This window comes from Schistocerca piceifrons, chromosome 1 (genome assembly GCF_021461385.2).
Source record: "Schistocerca piceifrons isolate TAMUIC-IGC-003096 chromosome 1, iqSchPice1.1, whole genome shotgun sequence".
Lineage (NCBI taxonomy): Eukaryota > Metazoa > Arthropoda > Insecta > Orthoptera > Acrididae > Schistocerca > Schistocerca piceifrons.
Window position 1 is genome coordinate 1,090,506,197 of NC_060138.1, and position 25,593 is coordinate 1,090,531,789.

At 40.7% G+C, this 25,593-nt stretch overlaps 1 protein-coding gene across 1 annotated transcript in view; it reads right to left on the reverse strand.

The window, feature by feature from the left end:
- Window positions 1-25,593, reverse strand: part of LOC124775033 — a 118,944-nt gene that overhangs the window by 69,945 nt on the left and 23,406 nt on the right. The window contains exons 2-3 of the mRNA XM_047249808.1: window positions 17,716-23,931; window positions 17,534-17,633 (exon numbers count right to left, since the gene is read on the reverse strand). Of these exons, the coding sequence (XP_047105764.1) occupies window positions 17,534-17,633; window positions 17,716-23,626 (6,011 nt within the window). The 5' untranslated portion in view covers window positions 23,627-23,931. The remainder of the gene's footprint in view (window positions 1-17,533; window positions 17,634-17,715; window positions 23,932-25,593) is intronic.

Consider the following 25,593-nt stretch of genomic DNA (forward strand, 5'->3'; position numbering starts at 1 on the left):
TTACATTGAAACGAGAAACAGCTGATTGTGTGCTTCTGGGTGTTCTGTTGAGTTGTCCTACCATTTTATGAACAATATTATAGCCAGCCACCTTCTTCCAGAGCTGTGAGGTTTGCTGTTATGTGTACTGGCTGCCTTGTGATGGCCAGGTGTAATGAGTGCTGAGTACACATAACAGCAAAAGTCACAGCTCCTGAAGAAGATTGATGGGTCCTTTGGTCATCAAATTAATGTGCATAAAATGGAAACAACAACTCAGCAGAACACCTGGAAGCAGACCATTAATCGGCCGCACAAAGGAAGCCTGAAAAATGAAATATTAGTGACACTTGTGGGCAAAAGAGTCCTGTATTTTTGTGTTAAATCTGAAGATGGTACAACTTGGACAAAATCAGTCATAACTGTTATAAAACATGATCTCGACTGTTTTGTTCAGAAAATAGAACAATTGATGGTTCCTGAAGAAAATTAGGATGGCAAATTAAATGAGGCATTTGCAGTTTAATAAATATATCACAAATAAAATTTCTGTACACTGCCTTTTTTATACATCAAAACGTTAAGATCAAAGAAAATATTGCACCTTCTCACACGGGTCAAGTTAAAAAATTAGGAATTGTTGGATTTTTCCATCTGGTACTCTGTTTCAATATTGCAAACTGCTAAACATCAAGTACATATAAGAGGGGTGGTCAAAAAGTTTCTAGACCGAGATAGTTACCATTATGTCTTGCATAAACACCACAACCTACTTTTTTTGGTGACACTTCGTGGGTACGGAACTTGAATTTCATTAGTTTTGCCACTAGAATGCATTAAAAAGTGAATGACGCCCAAGGAAATTGTGGAGGACAGGCAGAATACACTTAAGGGCATTGTTCCATCTTGTGCAACAGAGAAACGTGGGTTCACCACTTTGATCGTGAGACAAAACAACAGTCACAGCAATGGAAACATCCTAAATCCTCTAACCCAAAAAAATTCCAGGAGCAAAAATCAGCCAGTAAGGTGATGGCATCGGTCTTCTGGGATGCAGAATGGGGAATTATGGTGTATTACTTGCAAAAGGGTGAACTACCAATGCATCTTACTATTGCAACCTCCTGCTTCATTTGAGAGAAGAGATAAAGAAAAGAAGGTGCGGAAAATTGGCACACGGAGTTCTTTTGCATCAGGACAATGAACTGGCGCACAGAGCCCTCGCAATACTGGAAACTCTGCATGACTGTGTGTTCGAAATGTTATGTCATCCACCAGATTCTCCAGATTTGGCTTCATTAGACTTTTTTTCTTTTACCAAACCTAAAAAAAAGACCTCAAAGGACGATGATTTGACAATGATAATGTAGTGACTGATGCTGTGAATGCTTGGTTGGACTCGAAATCAAAGACCTTTTATTTGAATAGTTTGCAGAAGGTATCTGAATGTACCCGCAAGGGTATTAGTGTACACAGGTATAATATTGAAAAATAAGTATTTGTTGTCTGGGAAACATGGATAAATTGGCAACAGCAGATAATGCACGGCAACAGCAGATAATGCACCAAGACCAAGAAATCACAAAATTTATTTCCGTGTTACTTTGGATTTATCAAGATCCAATCATTACTATGTTGTGATATACAGAGGAGCTACAGAAATTGAAAACTGCAAAAACAACTTTAATAGAAAATAACATGGACTGAAATTAGCATTCTGGCCGCCGCATTTTACGAATTGGACAGAGCTGGTCACAAATCTTGTCACATTGCCACAATGTGGAAATCCACGCCACAATTAGCTGGTACCCTTCATCTCTATTGGCCAGTTTCTTGTGAACTCTTTATTTTAATGGATTCCTTTATGACGCTGTCCCAATAGCATATTTCAAAAATTTACCAGAAGATGATGAGTATGACACTAGTCGAAATGTCGCGGTATTTTAACACTACCACCCGGCTAGACACCCAAGAGCTTTTTGCCAACAGATAAGCAAAAGTTTCTATTTTTTTCATGAAGGAATTCCTACTTTCCACCTATCCATATAGGGCATTGCCACCATATTTATCAGCAGAAACTTGCTGACAAAAAGAGTCAGAAACACTGAACTGCAATCTACAGGCACATACAGTGACTTACGTAGTAATGAAAGAAATCTAGCTAGGTAACAAATGACCACTCACAATAAGCTTAGGAACATCTCTTTTTAGCAAGTGACCACTCACAATAAGCTTAGGAACATTCCATTTCTGCAGTACTCACTTTCTGCAGTATTCACGCAAATATGTAGCAAGCTGCATAAGATGCATAGTTAAAGAACGTAATTCATGAACACTGCATGGTGGTGACTGTATCTCGGGCACTATCCAGCTCAGCACTATGCAAGGCCCTGCATTACAGGTTTTTTAAGCCAGTGCAAATTTACAAAAATTTGCAGTGTACTCTTGCAATCTGTATAATGGTCTGTGAAGTATAGATTCACATAGAAATCCCTCAACAAAAGACAAGTTGTAATACTTGTGGAAAATGAAGGACAATCACCACTAAGAATATCTCAACTGAACAGCAAACTGACTGCTGAAGAGAGAGTGGGAATTACTTACTAAACATGTGAACACTGTGTGCATAACAATTTTATCTGAATTAGTGAAAGAGTGCTCTGTTGATTCAGGAATCACACTGACTTAATATGTATTGGAGATTTATCAGGTAGCACTGACAAACAAAATTCCTACTACCGAATGCACATCACATCATGGATTATAGGAGGCTCAATGGTCATTCTGAAAAAGAGATGATAATACTTACTTACGCGCCAGCTGTAGAAATGAAATGAAATGAGTGTATGGCATTGATGGCCGGGGGGCCCCACCCAGGGAAGTTCGACCGCCGAGTGCGAGTCTTCTCTCAGTCGACGCCACATTGGGCGACTCACATGCCAGTGATGAGGATGAAATGATGATCAGGACAACACAACACCCAGTCCAAGAGTGGGTAAAATCTCCAACCCGGCCAGGAATCGAACCCGTGCCTACTGGATGAGACGCAAGCACATTACCGTCCAGCTACGCAGGAGGATGGCACCACCTGTCATCAAGCCCATGTCAGGGAAGCAAGAATCCTCAGCACTGACTTTGCCTGAAAGATCCTGACACTTGGTGCACGTACAGGAGAAGTGTAACATATGACCACATACATATTTTACCTGCAGCAGTAACAAATGAAATTAAACCTATATTTAGAGATCTTTGTAAAGATATTGTTTTGATGGTATTTTATGCTTCAATGGTGGTGCAACAAGAAAACTGGATACCTTGGAAGTATTTGGCATAAAATCTAGTGGAAATACTGCAAAATCCTTGTGCAAATATTTAGAGACTCTGCAAAGCAGAAATTGATAATTTAAAATGCAAAAAAGAAGCCAGACAGAAAAGAAGAGGGACCTACAGAAGAAAAGATCAGTTTGATTCAGATGATGCTAAGAATGGTGCAGGCAAATATTAGTGGTAAGTAATTCTCATCAATAACTACCGTATTTACTCGAATCTAAGCCGCACTTTTTTTCCGGTTTTTGTAATCCAAAAAACCGCCTGCGGCTTAGAATCGAGTGCAAAGTAAGCGGAAGTTCTGAAAAATGTTGGTAGGTGCCAATACAACTAACTTCTGCTGTCGAATATATGTAGCGCTACACAGGCATGCTTTGTAAGCACAAAGATAAATACTGGCGCCAAAACCTCTGCGTCAGTAAATAAATTAAAAAAAAAAGATAGGTGGAAGACGAGCTTTTTTTCTCCGCCCCGAGTTTCGACCACTGCATTTTCATACATTATCCAACGAAGTAAATACAAATTCCGTATTGTTCATCTTCGAATGTAGCAGAATTTCAATGTGCTACGAAAATCCGACTAGCAAGACTGTTTAGGATGTTTGTCAATATGGCCAACTCTACGTTCTGATTTTTTTCCTACCTGTGAGAAGAGATGGTCGCTAATATACGTATCGTGTCATGTTTATATTCGTATTATTCTTATGCCTAATAGTGATACAGTCAGAAATGAAGCACGGCAACTGACTAGATTTTTAAATCTAAGATGACTCTAATTTCTGTGCAGAATCTGATGTACTAAAGAAGTGGCCACAAAGATTTTCAAACGGAGAAAAATTTTCGCCTAACTCTCATTCAGAACATGTTCTATCATACGCAGTCTATTATTTGGTTCTTGTTGATCATCATCAAAGAAAGCAGCAGTGTAAGTAACAACAAATAGCAGTCTCTTGCCGTTGTTTCGCTAATGAGACGATTCCCCCCTCTCTCTCTCTCTCTCTCTCTCTCTCTCTCTCTCTCTCTCTCTCTCTTTTTTTTTTTTTTTTTTTTTTTTTTAGCGGCGATAGCGCGCACAAAAGTAAGCCATGCCGCGAGCGGCGACAGGCCGTAAACACGCACTATCAGAATGTGACAAACAATGCATGAAACAGTACAGCAATGCATTTTCAGCTTAGAGTGACGTGAACACCTATAACAAAGAAAACAGCACTTATCAGATCAAAGCAAAATAAGCAATCGATTCAAACTGGACGGAGCACGTGAAAAAGGAAGGGTACTCGTATAAATACGGACGGAGCGCCTGACGCATAGCAATGGCTACCTGGTAAAGCTTAAGTGCTAAGCTTACGACTCGAACCAAACTACTGTCGCTGTATCGTCATTCATTCGACGTAAATTGTGTCTCATACTACAATGGACCAACTTCGTTTCGATATGGAGGTGCGGCCTAAAACTTTTCTCTCCCCTTGAATTTCCAGTCGCAAATTACAGGTGCGGCTTAGATTCAGGAATTTCCCCCCCCCCCCCCCCCCTTTATTTCGAGTCTCATTTTTCAGGTGCGGCTTAGATTCGAGTGCGGCTTAGATTCAAGTAAATACGGTATACTAAAACTGCAACACTAAATTTTAAATTGATTTTTCTCAAAACTACATTTTTTGACTTTCAGGTACCATTATTTTCTAAACTAATTTGGTTAGAAATATGAAATTTTGTCAATTCGTACTCAGAATGGTAATAAATTATAACAAGTATATTGAGAGCCAAGAACCCAACGAAACTGTTTTATAATAATTAATTTATTAAAAAATGTGGAATATTATTAGAGAAAGAATAAAAAAATTCTCCAAATCCATAAGAGGTATTTAGTTCATTTTACTTTGTGTGTGTGTGTGTGTGTGTGTGTGTGTGTGTGTGTGTTAAAAAAACAGGCAGAATACGCCGCTGCGGCCGGAAACACCTATATAAGACATTAAGTACCAGGCGCAGTTGTTAGATCAGATACTGCTCCTACAATGGTAGGTTCTCAAGATTTAAGTGGAGTTGAACGTGGTGTTATAGTCGGCGCACGAGCGGTGGGACACAGCATCTCCGAGGTAGTGATGAAGTGGGGGTTTTCGCGTACGACCATTTCACGTATGTAATGTGAATATCATGAATCCGGTAAGATATCAAATCTCTGAGACTGCTGCGGCTGGGAAAAGATCCTGCAAGAACGGGACCAACGATGACTGAAGAAAATTGTTCAATGTGACAGAAGTGCAACCTTTCCACAAACTGATGCAGATTTCAATGCTGGGCCACCAATAAAGGTCAGCGTATGAACCATTCAACGATACATCATCAATGTGGGCTTCCGGAACCAAGGAACCACTCATGTACCATTGATGACTGCACGACACAAAGCTTCACGCCTTGCCTGGGCCTGTCAACACTGACATTGGACTGTTGATAATTGGAGACATTTTGTCTGGTTGGAGGAGACTCTTTTCAAATTGTATCGAGTGGACATGTACGAGTATGGAGAAAACCTCATGAATCCATGGAGCCTGCATCTCAGCAGGGGACTGTTCAGGTTGGTGGAGGCTCTATAATGTTGTGGGGCATGTGCAGTTGGAGTGATATGGGGCCCTTGCTACATCTAGAAATGACTCTGACAGGTGACATGTACATAAGCATCCTGTCTGATCACCTGCGTCCATTCATGTCCGTTGTGCATTTCAATGGACTTTTAACAATTCCAGCAGGACAGTGAACCCCATATGTCCGGAGTCGCTACAGTGTGCCTCCAGGAACACTCTCTGAGTTAAAATACTTCTGCTGACCACCAAACTCTCCAGAAATGAACATTATTGAGCATATCTGGGATGCCTTGCAACATGCTGTTCAGAAGACATCTCCACCCTCTCGTACTCTTATGGATTTATGGGCAGCGCTGCAGGATTCAGGGTGTCAATTCCCTGTAGCACTACTTCAGGCATTAGTCGAGTCTGTGCCACGTTGTATGGTGGCACTTCTGTGTGTTCACAGGGGGGCCTACACGATATGAGGTGTGTCTGTGTGTGTGTGTGTGTGTGTGTGTGTGTGTGTTTGTGTGTGTGTGTTTTCATTGTTGTAACACTTATATTTCTTTTGAAAAGTGTACCTAGTTAAAGGATAAAATAGCATTGGTAGAATAGGGATAAAAATTGTCTTCCATCTCCCCTTTAGAAAGTAGGAAGACGATAAAGCAAACTCAGAGGGTGGATGGATGGGTGGGGGGTGGGGGGGGTGGGGGGGGGAGGGGGGGAAGTTAAGTATTCACTCACAAAGCTCTTCCACATTGTCAACAAGCTCTTTCATTACTGTAACGAGTGAAAATCACATAATATCTTGAAACCGTACCTACCTGTGAAGACAGAAGCTGAAAAGTAAATGTATAATTTAAAATACACATAAAGACAAAAATAAATGAATACATGACAGCACTTGATAAAAAGTCATCTTTAAAAATTCCATTATAAACTGATGTCAAAGTCAGACTGAGGAAACAGTTTGCAGTCAGGACTAAGAGGCATAAAAATTTGTAATATTTAAACTTCAGCAGAATTCTACACAACTTTCATTCATCTGTTTTATTTATAGTTTTTACCGTTTTATAATTGTTTCAAAATAATAGACTCTCATGAAAGTGTAGCTAATTACCCAGAGTTGCCCAGTTCCATATTTTTGTGTCATTTCTTTCGCTCTTCCACCCAACCAGTAGGGGTGATATACCATTAATACCGTGACAAAATCAGTCAACGACCCGGAAGGCCTTTGGACATGACACTAAAATAAGTCATTTTCGATTATTTTCAGTATGAGCATGTTCCCACTTCAATCTCACATCATGGCAGTACTAGGCAAGACTCTCCCCCTTTCACTTTGAGTGTTCTTCCAGATAGCAAATGATACACGTTTGGCTGAAAATACTCCACGAAATCCACAGATATGGTTTCCATGTCACCCCAATCCCATTCCCATCAAACCAAGGCACTGAATTTTCACTGGAATCACCACTACACAATCCAGCAACATCAAAAACTATAATGTGACAATTATTTTAATGTGACAACTCCTTCCCAACCAAACCCCACTACTGGCACTCTTTTATTCCCTCCCTAGTTATTTTCCCAATTTGGTTGAAATTTCTCCAGGTGTTCCACAAGTTAGCCAGGAACATACACACATACATCTATTTATATATTCTATTACAATGAAAACAATAAATTTTTGACAATACAATGTAATCGGATAGATAAAAAACCTACTCACCAAGCAGCAACAGAACACACACATAAAAGGTTATAATTATGCAAGCTTTTGGAGCCAGTGGCTCTTTCTCCAGGCAGAAAGGTTGAAGGGGAAGGAAGAGGGGCGAAGGAGATGTCTAGGAAAAGGGGTAGATTTTGAAAAGGCACCCAGAATCACGGGTCGGGGGAGACTTTCTGGATGGAATGAGAAGGAAAGACTCCTTCCTTCTCATCCCATCCGGCAAGTCTCCCATGACCTGTGGTTCCATGTGGCTTTTCCGAAATCTACCTCTTTTTATAGACCTCTACAGCCCTTTTCCTTCACCTCTTTTCATTCCCCTTCAAACCTTCTGGCTCTGGAAGCTTGCATAATTATTACCTTGCCACCATTTGGTGAGTATATATTTTATGTAACCAATAACATTCATATATTTTGTATATTTAAATAACCGTGTGCAGCTGTAATGTGTATTTATTTATGGACAACCAGTTTCGGACAAGAAACCTCTTCAAGCCACCGACATACTAACAAGATGATATAAGAAATAATACAAGTGAAAATAATTATGGTGAACCATTGTATACAGCAGATACACTTTACATCAGATTTCTGCCGCCACTATCGAGTTTCTTGTGGGACTTAGTGCCATAGCACTGTCAACCTGTTGTCCACACAAGGCACTGTCCAAATCCTGATGGAGGGCAACAGGTCGCATCCTGTGCACAGCAGTCACCAGGAACCGCCGCAGAGAGCATGTGTAGGACTGAGTCGCTAGAAGAGGCTGTGCCCCGATACAAAATAGTTACACAACACCACACAGTGCCACTGATGACACAGCAGTGGCCAACTGAGGCTGATGGCCGCCCTTTGGCCTGTAGTCATCACCTGACAGAAGCAGGCGGCCACGAGCAAGTGCCAGCGAGGTCAACAAAGTGAGGTGTGTTTGCTCCAATGAGCTAGTGATGCAATATGTATTTAAAGTTGAATAAGTGCTTTTCTTTTGGTCAACAGTGTTTCCACAGGGCCCCTGAGACCACAGTCACCACCACTCACCCACCTGAGTGCAACTGCACTCACCAGAGTTGTTTCAAGAAAGCTGATGTCGCCACAGGGAACAGAAGAGTGTGTCGCACCCTCCACAGTGCAATTGGACATTGCACTGTGGAGGGTGCAACACACTCTTCTGTCTCTCGTGGTGACGTCAGCCAGTGATAACGTGGGCTGAGTGAGACCATTCTGCTCTTTTGTGGTGACAATCATGAAACTGAGAGTAGGGGACATCATAATTACTGAGTTACTGTTTTGAGATCAGAAGAGCTGATGGATGTCTCTCAGTTTAAGGTTAATTCTAAGGATGAATGACTAGACTCTGTGTGACGTACACAGTGCAATTTGCTTGGGCATTCTTCCACTTGTGCAGAATCTGTGGCAGTTGTTTGTTTTACACATAATTGTTTTGGCCAAATGGCCAGGCAGTGTAGAGAGCCCAGGTGGCTCATAATTAGACAGAAGTAGTGAGCGTGGTAGTATAAGTAGGTATGAAGTGTTCTGTCCCTGTTATTGTTGAATTATTAGTACTAAGTTTATAAAAATTAGTAAGGGTGATGCACTGGTGAAATCAGAGACACACAGTGTCACTGGTGAGGAATTTAGGCAGTTATCAGTTAATCAGGTAGCTCACTTGAGGGCTCTGAATATGGCAAAAACACAGGAAACGATTATAACAGAGATATAGGAAGCAGGAAAGTGGATGGTTTTTCTGTGAACAGTAGAGCATAATTTCAAAAAGGCATAATGAAGCCATAGAGGATTTTGTGGGTAGGATTAGGAAACATAATGTGCGTGTACATGAGTTATCAGATAATGATGAAGTAAACAAGGTGTTGCAGGAAGCTGAGCAACGGGTACTTCATGCTCTCGTTAAAGGTTTAGCACCTGAGATATTTATGAGGATGTGCACTGGTACGTCATGCAGCAGTTAGATTAGATTGGAATATGAAGAAACTGATGTTCCATCAGGTGTAAGGGATCAGAGAAATGTGTTTGCATCAAATGTAAAATTTGTTAATTGTAGACATATGGGGCCTGTGCAGAGGCAATGATGCCAGCCACAGAGCAATAGGTTTGGTATGAATTACCAGTGGCTTAACAGGAACAGTAAAAGAGGTGGAATGGATAGGTAGCAGGGGTATAGAAGTAATGGTAGGGCTGGTTTGAGTGTTAATAAGCACCCATTAAACTTATGAGGGAACCCCACACCTTTCAAAAGGCATTTCCAGTAAAAGTAAATGCAGTGAAAATGAATGAAAAGGTGGAATGTGCTATAGTAGGTGTAATAGGTGGTATAGAGTATAAGTTTTTGTTGGACGGTGGGGCACACATGTCGCTGGCCTAAAGAGATTTAGTGGGTGAGAGGTGATGGAACTGACCATGTTATCTAGAACTGTGTTTCATGAAAAGGTGAGGCATTTAAAGGGGATCGAGACGGCACAGATGGAGGAACTGTTCTTTCAGAAAGGAGCATTGCCTGCAACATCTGTAATGCAACACAGGATATCAATAGGGAATGATGCACTGCTTTATTGCAGGCTATACAGAATACCACTGTCCCTGAAATTGATTTGGGTGTTTGTCAATCAGCAACTGGCTGATGGTGTAATAGAAGACAGTAATAGCCCTTGGGGGTTGGGCATTGTGACGGTGCCGAAGAGTCTATGGACTGTTGTCTTTGCTGCCTACGCAATGTAACGGTATATGTTTCTTTTAAAATCTCATTAAAGAGTTTTTACATATTACGATTTTTGGAAATAATTTACATAATGTGTATTTTTTACTTTTAATGTTGAATGAGCTGTGAACAGAGCAACATGGCTGTGCAAACACTTCACTGTGAGTGGATAATCATTGTGTGCCTGCACCAATTTTCATTTTAACTATCTTATAAGATAACGACAATAAATGATTTTCAGTGGAGAGAGAAAAAAATAATAATGTTGTGATTTTAATCCGATTATTTTGCAAAGTTACTTTAGCTGCTGAAGTCATAAAAATAATACTCAAGAGTGAAGTTAAAATAGTTTTCAGCCTACGAAATACAGCATTGGCAAAGGAAATTGTACCATATTGACAGTATTCGGTCAAAAAGTACACCAGTGCAGAAGTGAGTTGCAACACTGTCAGCCGCAGGCACACAAGAGTGTTATGTACCGCGAACAAGAGTTGTAGCAATAGCCAACGCTGTAATAAACTAGTAGAAAGATGGAAGCCTTTCCTCACTTGCCACCAGGGAATGTTTTGAATTTGTGTCTTAAGCCCCAAACGAACATAGCTTACAGTGTACAAGTACTCAGGCATTCATGTATTAAAATATTCTAGTCTCAGTATATCACACCCTCCACTTCGAGTCTGTGACACCCAAAGTAACATTCTGGAATGCACTACAGGGTCCATTGTTTGACCACAGGACAGGACAGGGCAGCCTGACTTGAGTCATGAAAGAGCCGCTGTTGGAACAAAGAGCTGCCTGTTTGCTGGGGGGAGGTAACAGCTGCCCCAGTGAAATAGCAGCTGCGTTGCTATGCTGTCATCACGGCTGCAGCTGGAGACTTTGCTGACAGTGCCAGTCGAGTCACGCCACGCTCAGTCCTGCTCTTTGCACTGTTAACAATGCCGAATATCTATTGTTTCGCATGAGAGGGAGTAAACTGTTCCTGATGCACTATGGCTGAGTGCCGGAATAAAGAAGTTAATTAAACAAATATGCTGTCATCCTGAAATCTCATTTCACTCACCACAGGTGAGGCCATCTAACATATACATCTATTGGAAACTGAGTTGCCTCACTGACCATTAAGCATTCAGCCATTCATGTACTAAAATATTCTTGTCTCAGTATCACAGCCTGTATCACAAGCCCGTGACAATATATTGAAAATTCAGTTGCATTACTGGAGTGAAAGACCTATTAACAAAAATAATAACTGATTTATTAAACAATGGAAAATTCAGGATGGAATGTAACAATATGAAAGAAGGAAAGTTGCTACTCACCATATAGCGGAGATGCTGAGTCATGATAGGCACAATAAAAAGATTCACACAATCACAGCTTTCGGCCATTAAGGCCTTTGTCAGCAGTAGACACACATACACACACGCACACTCACGCAAGCGCAACTTGTACATACGTCTGCATTCTCAGACTCAGAAACTACATAATGAGCAGCAACATTAGTGCATGATGGAGTGGTGACTGGGTGGGGGTAAGGAGGAGGCTGGGGCAGGGAGGGGGAGGGATAGTATGGTGGGAATGGCGGACAGTGAAGTGTTGCAGTTTAGACGGAAGGCAGGAGAGAAGGTGCGAAGGGGGGAGGGGGTAAGTAGCAGAAAGGCGAGAAATAAAAATAAATTAAAAGGCTGGGTCTGGTGGTGAAATGAAGGCTGTGTAGTGCTGGAATGGTAACAGGGAGGGGGCTGGATATGGGTAAGGGCAGTGACTAACGAAGGGTGAGGACAGGAGGGTTACAGGAACATAGGATGTATTGCAGGGAAAGTTCCCACCCGTGCAACTCAGAAAAGTTGGTGTTGGTGGGAAGGATCCATATGGCACAGGCTGTGAAGCAGTCACTGAAATGAGGGGTATCATGTTTGGCAGTGTGTTCAGCTACAGGGTGGTCCACTTGTTTTTTGGCCACAGTTTGTCGGTGGCCGTTCATGTGGACAGACAGCTTGTTGGTTGTCATGCCTACATAGAATGCAGAACAGTGGTTGCAGCTTAGCTTGTAAATCACATGACTGGTTTCACAGATAGCCCTGCCTTTGACGGGATATCCCATCGTGTGTGTGTGTGTGTGTGTGTGTGTGTGTGTGTGTGTGTGTGTGTCTACTGCTGACAAAGACCTTAATGGCTGAAAGTTATGATTGTGTGAATCTTTTTATTGTGCCTATTGCGACTGAGCATCTCCGCTATATGGTGAGTAGCAACTTTCCTTCTCTCGTATTGTAAGTGATTTATTAGATTTACAAAGTATATGCATAAGAAAGTAACGGGAGAAATCTAATCCAACATAGCAGCATAAATACAACAAAAAATGAATTACTAAATGGATTAAACAATCTTATAATTCTTGACAGCACCTCTTAAGAGGATCACATCTGCTTGCTACTACAGCAATGGGGCAGGCAGGGATTTGAACTACATGCAATATTCTAAGGATATTTTACATCATCATAATGCAAAGCTATCTGGATATCAACTATATATAGATACACACACACACACACACACACACACACACACACACACACACACACACACACACACACTGGAGGATTATAATGTACATGGTGCTCCAGCCCACCCTCCCTTAAAAAGGCATAGCATCATTTGTGGCAACTGTGACATATTAATATTATTAGCAAACTATCAATATAGGTAAAAACTGAATGCAGCTTGCTATAGAGAAAGGGACTTGGCACATGATATGTAACTGTTTATTAACAAACTAGTCTAAAAAATATCAATTAACAGAAGTGTATTAGCATGAATAGATTGTTACTGTTTTAGCCACATTATATGTTTCATGGCAGAGCATAATGAGCTCAGTTGTGTAGTACTGATTCCTGGAAAGAATCACTTCACTTAATCTAGCACAGCATATAGTAATTCATATGTGTTATGTTATCGAATCTGAAACCTTATGTAGCTCAGCTCAGTGAGAAGATATGTAATGTAACAGAATTTCTGAGCACACTGTTGCCTTTGCCACCTGAGTGACAAAGTATATATATTTCTATAAAAATTCATTACTGAGTTTTCACACATTATGATTTTGGAAATAATTACAAATTGTGTATTTTTTATGTTTTGTGTTGAAAGACTGGGGATCAGAGCAACATAGCTGTGTGTACTTCGCTGTGAGTGGACAGTTGTTGCACTGGTCAAAAAGACAATGTTAGCTGGCAGCCAGCAATCATGAGAAGATACCCCTGTGCCCATTTCCCTTTTCACACTAAAAAAATATATAGGAAACTCTTTGCGTTTAACTTTGAAAATGTTTGCTCTGTATGTTGCATCTCACATTGAAAGGTTATCTGACACGTGATCTAACTGTAGGAGGTCTATATACATTCTAATTGAAGTGTAATAGTTTAGATGTTGATGATAAATGACTTTCAGTAGAGACAAATAAAATAATAATTATGTAATTTTAACCAGATTACTTTGCAAAGTGATTTTAGTTGTTGAAGTTTAAAAATAATATTCAAAAGTGATGTTACAATATTTTTAAAGCTACAAAATGTGGCAAGGACAAAGAATATATTGATTTGTTGACCTACTGAAGTGAACGATTTATCAATGAAAATAATAACTAATTTATTAGAGTTATGAAGTACATGTACAAGAAAGTAAAGGAAAATATCAAAGAATCCAATGAAATATATATTACTGAATAGATTAAAGACTCTTAGAATTCTCAATAGTGCCTACAGTCAAGACAGCATAAGAAGATCCCCGATGGCTTGCAGTGCTATTGCCAGCTTTCAACTGTGAAGCACTAACGGCTGCAGGCCGTTTATGGAGCTACGACAACAATGAAGCATTAACATAGAAATGTTTAAAAAATTGCTTTAAGTTATTGGGTGAGGTAGGTCCGTGAAGCTGCCGCACCCAGCCTGCTGCAACTGTCAGCAATGAACTTACACTGACTCAACTATAGTAGGAGGGTCATCTCTGGTGTCTAATATAACAACAAGAATATACAAAATACTAAAGTAATGTCATCGAAATACGAGAACTATCTGTATGCAACCTAAGAAATATTTCCAAAAAGAACTTGTTTGCAAAGCAAAATCATACTGATGTACAACTATATAATTAAACATATAATTATAATAGAGGGAAACATTCCACGTAGGAAAAATATATCTAAAAACAAAGATGATGTGACTTACCAAATGAAAGTGCTGGCAGGTCGACAGACACACAAACAAACACAAACATACACACAAAATTCAAGCTTTCGCAACAAACTGTTGCCTCATCAGGAAAGAGGGAAGGAGAGGGAAAGACGAAAGGAAATGGGTTTTAAGGGAGAGGGTAAGGAGTCATTCCAATCCCGGGAGCGGAAAGACTTACCCTAGGCGGAAAAAAGGACAGGTATACACTCACACACACACACACACATATCCATCCACACATATACAGACACAAGCAGACATATTTGAAGACAAAGAGTTTGGGCGGAGATGTCAGTCGAGGCAGAAGTGCAGAGGCAAAGATGATGTTGAATGACAGGTGAGGTATGAGTGGCGGCAACTTGAAATTAGTGGAGATTGAGGCCTGGTGGATAACGGGAAGAGAGGATATATTGAAGAGCAAGTTCCCATCTCCGGAGTTCGGATAGGTTGGTGTTAGTGGGAAGTATCCAGATAACCCGGATGGTGTAACACTGTGCCAAGATGTGCTGGCCGTGCACCAAAGCATGTTTAGCCACAGGGTGATCCTCATTACCAACAAACACTGTCTGCCTGTGTCCATTCATGCGAATGGACAGTTTGTTACTGGTCATTCCCACATAGAATGCGTCACAGTGTAGGCAGGTCAGTTGGTAGATCATGTGGGTGCTCTCACACGTGGCTCTGCCTTTGATCGTGTACACCTTCCGGGTTACAGGACTGGAGTAGGTGGTGGTGGGAGAGTGCATGGGACAGGTTTTACACCGGGGGCGGTTACAAGGATAGGAGCCAGAGGGTAGGGAAGGGAAGGTGGTTTGGGTAAATAGTCTTAACCAACAAACACTGTCTGCCTGTGTCCATTCATGCAAATGGACAGTTTGTTACTGGTCATTCCCACATAGAATGCGTCACAGTGTAGGCAGGTCAGTTGGTAGATCACGTGGGTGCTCTCACACGTGGCTCTGCCTTTGATCGTGTACACCTTCCGGGTTACAGGACTGGAGTAGGTGGTGGTGGAGGGTGCATGGGACAGGTTTTACACCGGGAGCCTTCTGGCTCCTATCCTTGTAACTGCCCCCGGTGTAAAACCTGTCCCATGCACCCTCCCACCACCACCTACTCCAGTCCTGTAACCCGGAAGGTGTACACGATCAAAGGCAGAGCCACGTGTGAGAGCACCCACATGATCTACCAACTGACCTGCCTACACTGTGACGCATTCTATGTGGGAATGACCAGTAACAAACTGTCCATTCGCATGAATGGACACAGGCAGACAGTGTTTGTTGGTTAAGACTATTTACCCAAACCACCTTCCCTTCCCTACCCTCTGGCTCCTATCCTTGTAACCGCCCCCGGTGTAAAACCTGTCCCATGCACTCTCCCACCACCACCTACTCCAGTCCTGTAACCCGGAAGGTGTACACGATCAAAGGCAGAGCCACGTGTGAGAGCACCCACATGATCTACCAACTGACCTGCCTACACTGTGACACATTCTATGTGGGAATGACCAGTAACAAACTGTCCATTCGCATGAATGGACACAGGCAGACAGTGTTTGTTGGTAATGAGGGTCACCCTGTGGCTAAACATGCCTTTGTGCACGGCCAGCACATCTTGGCACAGTGTTACACCGTCCGGGTTATCTGGATACTTCCCACTAACACCAACCTATCCGAACTCCGGAGATGGGAATTTGCTCTTCAATATATCCTCTCTTCCCGTTATCCACCAGGCCTCAATCTCCGCTAATTTCAAGTTGCCGCCACTCATACCTCACCTGTCATTCAACATCATCTTTGCCTCTGCACTTCTGCCTCGACTGACATCTCTGCCCAAACTCTTTGTCTTCAAATATGTCTGCTTGTGTCTGTATATGTGTGGATGGATATGTGTGTGTGTGCGAGTGTATACCTGTCCTTTTTTCCCCCTAGGGTGAGTCTTTCCGCTCCCGGGATTGGAATGACTCCTTACCCTCTCCCTTAAAACCCATTTCCTTTCGTCTTTCCCTCTCCTTCCCTCTTTCCTGATGAGGCAACAGTTTGTTGCGAAAGCTTGAATTTTGTGTGTATGTTTGTGTTTGTTTGTGTGTCTGTCGACCTGCCAGCACTTTCATTTGGTAAGTCACATCATCTTTGTTTTTAGATATAATTAAGCATATAGATGCAGAAGAAACACAATGTTCGTGAAACCAGCCCATGGTCACATAAATCATGGTGTACCACAGCACTTTCATCGTATATTACTAATGCATCCCCCCCCCCCCCTCCCACAAATACCTGAGAAACAAAAATATACAGAGAGTATTTAAACTGAGTTAGAGGCACTGAATGGACCAATGATGATAAACTGAAAGATGACAATACGACATGTAATGATAGTGAAAACCAGTTGGAAATGCTGAACCAACAATATACTGAATATGTTGTGACAAAGGACAATTTGTTTCAGGCTGGGACTGAAACTCGTGTCTCTTGTTTTCTGTACACAGTTGCTTTAATCATTAGGCTATCTGAGCATACTTGCAGGAACAATTCAAATTTTCATTTTGTTTACACTGCAGGTTCCGGATTACTGATTGGTCTCGACATGTAATTTCAAGCCACTGCATAATAACTGATTACATTCCAATCAACCCGTTCATTTCATCCATATAATTTGGCCCATTACATCCCTTGCACCAGGGAACAATTATGTCTTTCACCAAATCTGTTCCCCTGGTGGAGCTATTTCCACAAAATGCAGCACCTATAATTGTAATGTTTGGAAATCATCAGTGATAATTAAAATTTGAGTCAGGGCTGGAAGTGTGCTTAGATATTATAATTGTTAAGGCAACTACTTGGGAAAAGAAAAGATCTGGGTTCATACCCCGGCAGACACAAATTTTCTATAGTTACAACCCATTCATAATACAAAGTATTGTTACAGAATTGACAAATTCAAATACGGCTTGCCTCCACTGAAATAAAGATGTCACATTAAGGTTACTGTACCTTGAAGCTGCTTCATTAGACTGCTGCTGAGTACTGCTATTCGAGTCTTCTTCCCGTACACTGCCTATCAGAGCATATGTCATCAAATCATCTCCAGAATCTGAAAAAGAATAATATAAATACTTTTGTCACTATTATGAATGTGGGTGGCAGTGAATAAAAGTAAATGAACTAGAGTTTACCTGTAACAGAGGCATCTTCGCGCACCTTCTTCAAAAGTGAGCATGCTGCACCCTGCAGACTGTCCCTGCGATCTCTGACAGCCATCGAATCACTGCTGTTACGCACATGACCTAAATCACACTTTTCCTTTTTGTGTTTCACAGTTTCTCCCTCCACTTGCGTGCCAGAAGAAGAGCACTTTTTTGATGGATTCTGAGACACACTTTCTCTTTTATGACTAGATTTATGGCGCATATCTTTCAGCCTCGAAACGGGAGTCCCTCTTTTAGTTACACTCTCTACTGTCACTGACGAGCTCAATTTGGAAGGTGGTCGAGGAGATTTCAATGGTAACCTTCTAGGTTTCGTACCATCCGTTGAAGGTCTTCTAGGTGGAGCCCTGGAAGGTGTCACACTACGATCACGTTGAAATGTGCTACTTCTCGGTGACCCTTTGACTCCGTGTCTGTATTTACTCATTATTTTATCAGGTGACTGAAACAGCCTTTTAGTTTTATTAGAAGCTCTACTTTCTGATGCCTTTAATGATTTATCACCTATTCGATGCTTGTAACTAGAATTTGTATGCTTTACTTGTCCTCCTCTTCTACGCTCACTGCTTGTCTTACTACCAGAATGTCCACTGTGGTGTTCCTTCTTAGAAGAATGCTTTAAGTGTAAAGACCCCTGGACCGATACAGAACCTCCTGCCTTTGTATGAGACACACTTCTTTCTTCCTCATGAACTAAAGGCACTGTTGCCGATTTGGATGTTAAATCAGGCTCATTGGTTGATCTGTTCAAAACCCTGGGACTCACTTTTTCTGGAGAGATACTGAGTAAATCAAAAAATCCAGTAACACTAAGCGTATGAGAGCCCGCTTCATCCATAAGTGTAAAAGTTGTATCAGATAAATCTTCAGATTCCTTCTGCTGCATACGGGGGCCGTTCCCTTCGTATTTGATAATTACATACATATTACTGCTATCTGCAGAGTTATTAGACACAAACGAAGGTTGATGGTCTTCATTGTCTTTTACATCATTTTCAGAACTGTCCACATTAAGATGTTGGGCACCTGGAATGTTTTTTGAAGTATTCTGCATTTCACTTTGCTCGACAGCTCTGTCGTGGTAAATGCTATCAACAGTGGATCTGGTAAATGACTCCTCAATACTTTCTTTCCTCAATTCCGTACATGTCTTGACTGTGGTAATGTCTGCACAGACAAGTTCTCCTTCCATATTCAATGGCTGGATGACTTCACTTATTTTTTCTTCACTTTCAGGAACATTGTGATGACGGGTATCTGAATTTTTTTCTAAAGTATCCTGTATTTTAACTTTCTCTACAATAACAGTGTCCCCAACAATTTTGTCATGTTCACTAACTGTGTTACCAACAACGGATTTGGCCAAACAAACCTTACTGCTTTCATTCCTTGACTTTGTTGATTTCTTTGCTTTAGAAGAATCTTGTTCTTTGTTATGGTCTCTCTTTACATCCAAAGGCTGGCTGCCTTGGTCATTTCTTTCGTTTCTCCCCACAACACAATGCTGGTGAACACTTGAAAAGTCTTTTGGAGTATCCTGTACATTACATTTCTCTGCAACAATCATATTGCCAGAAATATTACTGAGCTCGTTACACTTGTTATCAACAACAGATTTGGTCAAGTGGTCTTTAGTATTTTCCTTAGCCAATTTCTTTGATTTCTTTATAGACACAGCATCTTTTTCTCTGTTGCATTCTGCACCTTCCTTATTCAGTGACTTCCTGGTATTTTCATGCTTTTTTCTTTGGCTCATGTGGTCCTTGGCATTTACTTCCTTTCCAGAAGTTTTGTGTGCCACGTCTTCAGGTTTTTTGTTAGTGGCACTCCTGTTGTCTTCTTCCACCTCCTGTAAACTGTGGACTTCATTTTGTATGGAATATGTAGCTATCTCTTTCCCTACTTCTTCAACACCTGTCATATTGTAAGCCTCTGGTTTCATTGACGTTTCATTGCTATTTCCATTTTTCTTACTACTTGTTCGTGCAGAACCACCATGACCTTTATGTGACACTTCACAGTCCTTTTTCTCATCACTATTAACCAACTCATTTTCATCTTCCATCACAGAACGTTTATTTGGAACAGTACAGTCTTTGTGACTTTTAATTTTTTCATTTTGTGAGCCTATTGTAACCTCAGCAGTATCGATTTCCTGAGACAACTGTGCAACACCGTGTGGTGGTTGACGTACTGTGCATTCCATCACATCGTCATCATTGTCATCACCATTCGGAGGACCCTGGGCGTGAGCACTTAAATGAGACTCACTGAAACTTTTAGTCTCTGATTCCTTACTATGTGCCATTCTGTTCACCTGTGGGTTCTGTGCTTCCATCCACAATCTTTCAGCAATAATATCGACAGATATTCCTTGTCTCCTGAGTAAAATACCCTTCTGAGGTGTTACAGTAGCAGTCAAACTTTCAGTTCCACGATCAGTAGCTGACACAGACTTAGAAGCAGGTGATTCTTCAGAGCTCCTGATTACTGTACTAACATTTTCAATCACAACTGAGTCTTTTTCTGTCAGCAGCAGCTCCTCACAGCCAACGTTTTGAACAACACTCATTTCCAAAGTGGCAGTTTCCTTAGTAGTAACAGCCTCACACAAAACTTTTTCATTCTTTTCTTTCTCAATGACGGTCTGGCTAGTCTTTTTTCTACGTTTATCTTTCTTCATCACTTCTTTTATCTTGGTGCCTTTTACAGTATCAGAGGTCCCTCCTTTCAGTTTTGCCATCATACGATTCTTTTTCTTTTCAAGTTCAGAACTGACTGTAAGATCAATTGCAGAATGAGAAATTCTGCGTTTTGTACGTATATCTGGCTCTACAACACTTCTAGTGATATTATGCTTCTTACTGCTTCCTTTTATGGTGGCACCATGAGTTGGGGTGTCCTGCTGACCAACAGGAATTTCCAAAATTTTTGCAGTCTTCACAGTATTGTTACATGCACTTTCCTTTCTACGAGAATTTTTGCTCTCAGACTGTAGTTTTTCAGCATCATTTCGTCTTTCTTCTTCTTCTTCTTTTCCTCTCTCCACTATGTTGATAGTTTCGTTTTGGCATTCCTTGTCTGTGGAAGAGCTAGCTGCAATACTTTGTTTACTTCCCGTCACAGAATTTTCTGATGTGACAGGCGCTGTATGATGATGATTCGTGGCACTTTCAGAACTCTCCTCTAGTATTTGTGAGTCATTTATCTTTTCATTTGTTTGCTTCTTGTCACTTTCTTCTGTATCTGTACTGTGTACGACTGCTTCACCACTAACGTCTGCTTTGTTGGTGGTCTGTGTATCTCCTCCCACTGTAAGCATATCTCGGCTGGGATCACTGCTGTAAGTAACTAATGTTACTTGCTGTTCTGCCTGAATCACTGAACCATCTTCTTCTGTTATAGAGATACAAACTTCCTGAGATTCGACTATCTCTTTACAACACACAGCTGACGATCGTTTAATTTCCAGTCGGTCAGGACTATCAGCTGATTCTATCCTGTTACATTCATCAATCAACACTTGCTCCAATGTTCTAGATGGTGAATGTGATGGTTTATAATACGAGGAGCATGAGGAGTAGTCAGTGGGTCTGCTCGCATATGATGTTGGACTGTTTAGCTCAGCTGAGTGTGGCGTCACAGCAATATTAGGTGTAGGAGGGAAGTTTGGAGTTGGGATCATAGACAAGTCGATTGAAGGTTGCTCACGGAGGAAGTTTGAAATTGGAGTATCTAATAATGTGCTTGGACTCATGATACGGGGTGTAATTGGAACCTGAAACCCTGTGCCAACAATGCTATTCGTTGGGCTTACTTTCTGTGGAGTTTCCAGGGCAGCGGTGGAGATAAATGCCTCCATAACATTTACCTCCTTACATACACTTTGTACAGTTACGCAGCGTGAATCTTTACTTTCGCTACTGCTGGCAATGGAAGTCGTATCAGTAACTGGGGCAGCTGATACGCTTACTTTTGTGTTTTCTTCTGTTTTAGTGTGGTCCGTCTCACTATCATCCATTTCAGAGTTTAACTCATTTCTCTCCAAAGAAGAGGAAGCTCCTAAACCTCTGTCAGAATCATTAGCCGAGCTGGAAGCATTATCACCATTTCCTCCCTTTGTATTTTTTCCTTTCGATTTCTTTTCTTTACCTGTCGTACAATGTTTAATTTTCTGTTTTTTCCTAGGAGTCCCATCAACAACTCCTGACACTTTTCTTTTCCGGTTTCTAGAACTCTGCTTTGTTGCGGTTTCTTTAGGATGTACAAATTTGGAATTTCCTCCCTGTTCACTAGCGGAACAGGTTTCCTCTGGTTCCAATTCTACATTTTTCTCACTATTTGTAGCAAACTTCTCTTCAAGGTTATCAGAAGTTTTTGCAGGAACAGTACTTGCGTCAGCTAATAAAACTGCAGATTTATCTGAATTTTGTTTTGGCTCCAGGTTTCCACTGGTCACTGTACTTTCATTTGTACTGTCCAGAGTTTTTTTCCCCACTGCACCTTCCTCCACATCGATCACAGAGACACTAATGTCTTCTTCAGGTGGAAGTCCACTTTCAGTCTGTTTGTTTCCAATTTCTTCCACCAGACTCTCCAACCTCGACTCCACCAACCTCGCTTCTTCCTCAGTCTCCTTATCCACCTTCTTCTTGTTCCTCTTCACTGTTTTCTTTTTCACATCTGATTTCTTAACACTTACTTCATAATCCTGTGCCACAATGGCACGGAGATCTGCATCCCAAGCTCTCCTCTTGGTCTCTTTAGACTTACTGTAGTTCAAGATACTTTTTCTCCATACAGCAAGTGCTCCTTCCTGATTACTCGCAGGTGTTTCACATTTGTCTGAATCATTTTTCTGATTATCATCTGATTCCAATACAACTTCCAAAGGAGATGACGGTCGGTCATCAGAATTATGGTCCTCTCCTGCAGGAGCACTAATACTCTGACCTGCACTGATGAGATCATTATTTTCCTCTCTTGTTGGACTCACTAGGAGAGGTGAAGTATTACCAAATATGAGACCTGCTCCAGTAACCCTCTCCCAGTCACCAGAAAGCTTTGGGGTTGGAGTCCTTGTGGCAATGGGGACTGTCAGAGTTGGTGTCAACATATCAGAGTGCTGTCTGGTGGTCAGAAGGTCCGGCGATTTGAAAAGACTAGAACGAACATTTTTTGCCTGTTGGATCCTGCAGTCACTGCTGCTGTCAGGGCTGCAGGAAGTATTAGCATCATGTGCCGTGTCCTTCGGAGCAGAATTTGAACGCCTCTTTAATAAAGAATCTGTAACTGATTTTGGTGGTGTGCCAAAATCCAGTGCACGAATATGACTTGTACGTCTCCTTGGCGTGCTGAGACTGAGTCGGCCACCAGCCACTGTGGATGTTCTACGGACAAGGGGCGTCTGCCGAGGCTTACAATCAGAACCTGACTTTTCTGTAGTGTTCTTATTTATATCCGGTCCTACAACATGTGGTGTCTGGCGTGGCTTACGAGCAGTGTCACCAGTATCAGATTTTTGTTTTATACTACCGCTTGCATCTGGATCCACTGGCCTCTCATTTGAACACATGACACTATTAATACCAGCATCGCTTACAGGTTTCCGAAGTGAATTATTAGCATCTAAATGTGTACTGACTTCTGTATCATTATGTACTTGTGACAGATCTTTGTCTTTTACCACCTCCTGACTTTTATGTCGGAAAACTATATCCGAACAACTTTCTGTTGATTTTACAGAAGAATTAATGCTACTTGCAACTTGAATTCTAGAATCTAATGCGAGTGGAACTTCTTTGGTAGCACCAAACTCATGTGAATCATGGTATGATATATCAGGTATGCTTAAAGAGATTCCTTGTGCACCTTCCATTACTATTATAGAACTTTCTGAAGCTAAATTATTTTCATTTTTTTGTGTGGTTTCATTGCCTTTTTTCAAGGTCGTAGAAATTTTCTTTGAGCTCTCTGCTGCCACAGCTGTTTTTTTCTTTTCATGGGCTGACACAATCTTCTTTGACCCGGACTTCTTTTTAGCTTTCTTTTTGGAAGAAGACGATTTTTTCTTTGTATTTTTTTTGTTTCCAGTGACTGCAGGATCTACAGCTTCTGCAACTTCTCGTTTATTCACCACATCTGTTTTTATTAGGTTCCTGAGGACAATATTCTCTCCAGTACCTATAATTGTTTCAAAATTTGTTATTAATATATGGATTAAATACAATAATAAGATATAATACGAGATACAATATATTCGTATGATGCTCCTGAATGTTAATAAAGGCAAAAACGCATTTTATGGCAATGTTCATCATGCATCACTAAGAGTTGAGTTGTTACAGAACTTCACATTCTTCAGTTCATGCAAGGATCAATTGATTCTACTTTTGTGGCTTTAGTATTATTTAATCATTAATTATTAAGAGAGCTTATCCCTGAAACAAATGTTTTCATCTTGACAGGACTAGTTGTTTGGCACAAATAACATGAAGCAAATTTGATACATTCACATCCTTCAATCACACAAGCGAAATATTCCACATACACTAAACAACAGTGATCGTCTGATGCTATCTGCAGTACACTCATGAATAGCATGCCTTTATTAGATTTACACACAACTAAAAGAAGTGCACATAAGAAGGAGGGCAGGGGGGTACTGCGCACTAACAAGGGTCAGTGTACGATGTAAAACTCTAACCAATACTTCATACTGTTGCTTCTGACTATAGGTACACGTAGAACAGCTAGTGTTGATTTTGTTCTAGTGTAGGTATGGTGTGGCTATTTAATCATTGTAGTGTCCATTCTCAGTGACATAAGTTAAACATAACACATACTATGTTAACAAGTGACCGCTATCTTTATCGAAGTGCGCAAATTTTTCAAACACTGCCACCTTTTTAAGTGCACAACAATCTAACAGGACACAATACGACTAGTCATTCGGAATGCAATTTTTCCATACTACATGTTATATAATATTTTCTGAATATTCTATCCTGCATTTTTCATATTCTCATCCATTTAATGTTGCATAAGAGCAATCACATAAATAAACTATGAATAATGTCATAACACCTCTGTAACACAATTACCTACATGCTCAGCAAGTATACATATTTTTTTATGAAAATTTATCTGAAATGTCAAACACAAGTACAAAGATAACCATAAACATTGCAACATTATTAAGTTGGAAAGCAACAAAAGACACCCAGACATGAAGTATATTGCGTATTTGGGTACGTAAATGATTAGCATTTCAGCACAAACGTGCACAGCAGATACGGTGAAACCCTTATTAAAACTGAGGAAAATGCAGAATTGAGAACGTTACAACTCCAAAAATACAAGCAAAAACATATATAACTGGCATATATGATTAAAAATCTCAATCCTCATCAATATGTTGTGTAAGTGGAGGAAATTAAATGTACAATACACTGTTTACACAATAATTTGTAGTAATGAATTTTATCAGTTCTTAAAAAAATCACAAATGTGTAACAGCAAGTAAAAATTAGTCAAAAATTGGAATTGGTATCTGAGTACAAGTTAAGGGGATACGGAATCGGATTTTGGGTTAAAAAATCGATTTGTTTTTTATTGGCGTATTATATTCTGCCATGTTTCCTCTTTAAAATGACGTATCATACATAGCTCTACTACAATTATAACTATTTTATTTTTATATATTTGTGAGATCGGGTATTGCGCTTTAGTTATACACGTCTCTCGTGGCTGACCATGAACTTTTTGGTAGTACCTTTAAAGTGACATGAATTCAAATATCCCGGTTTCCAGCGACTATTTATACACTAGTTGCCCGAAAATGTT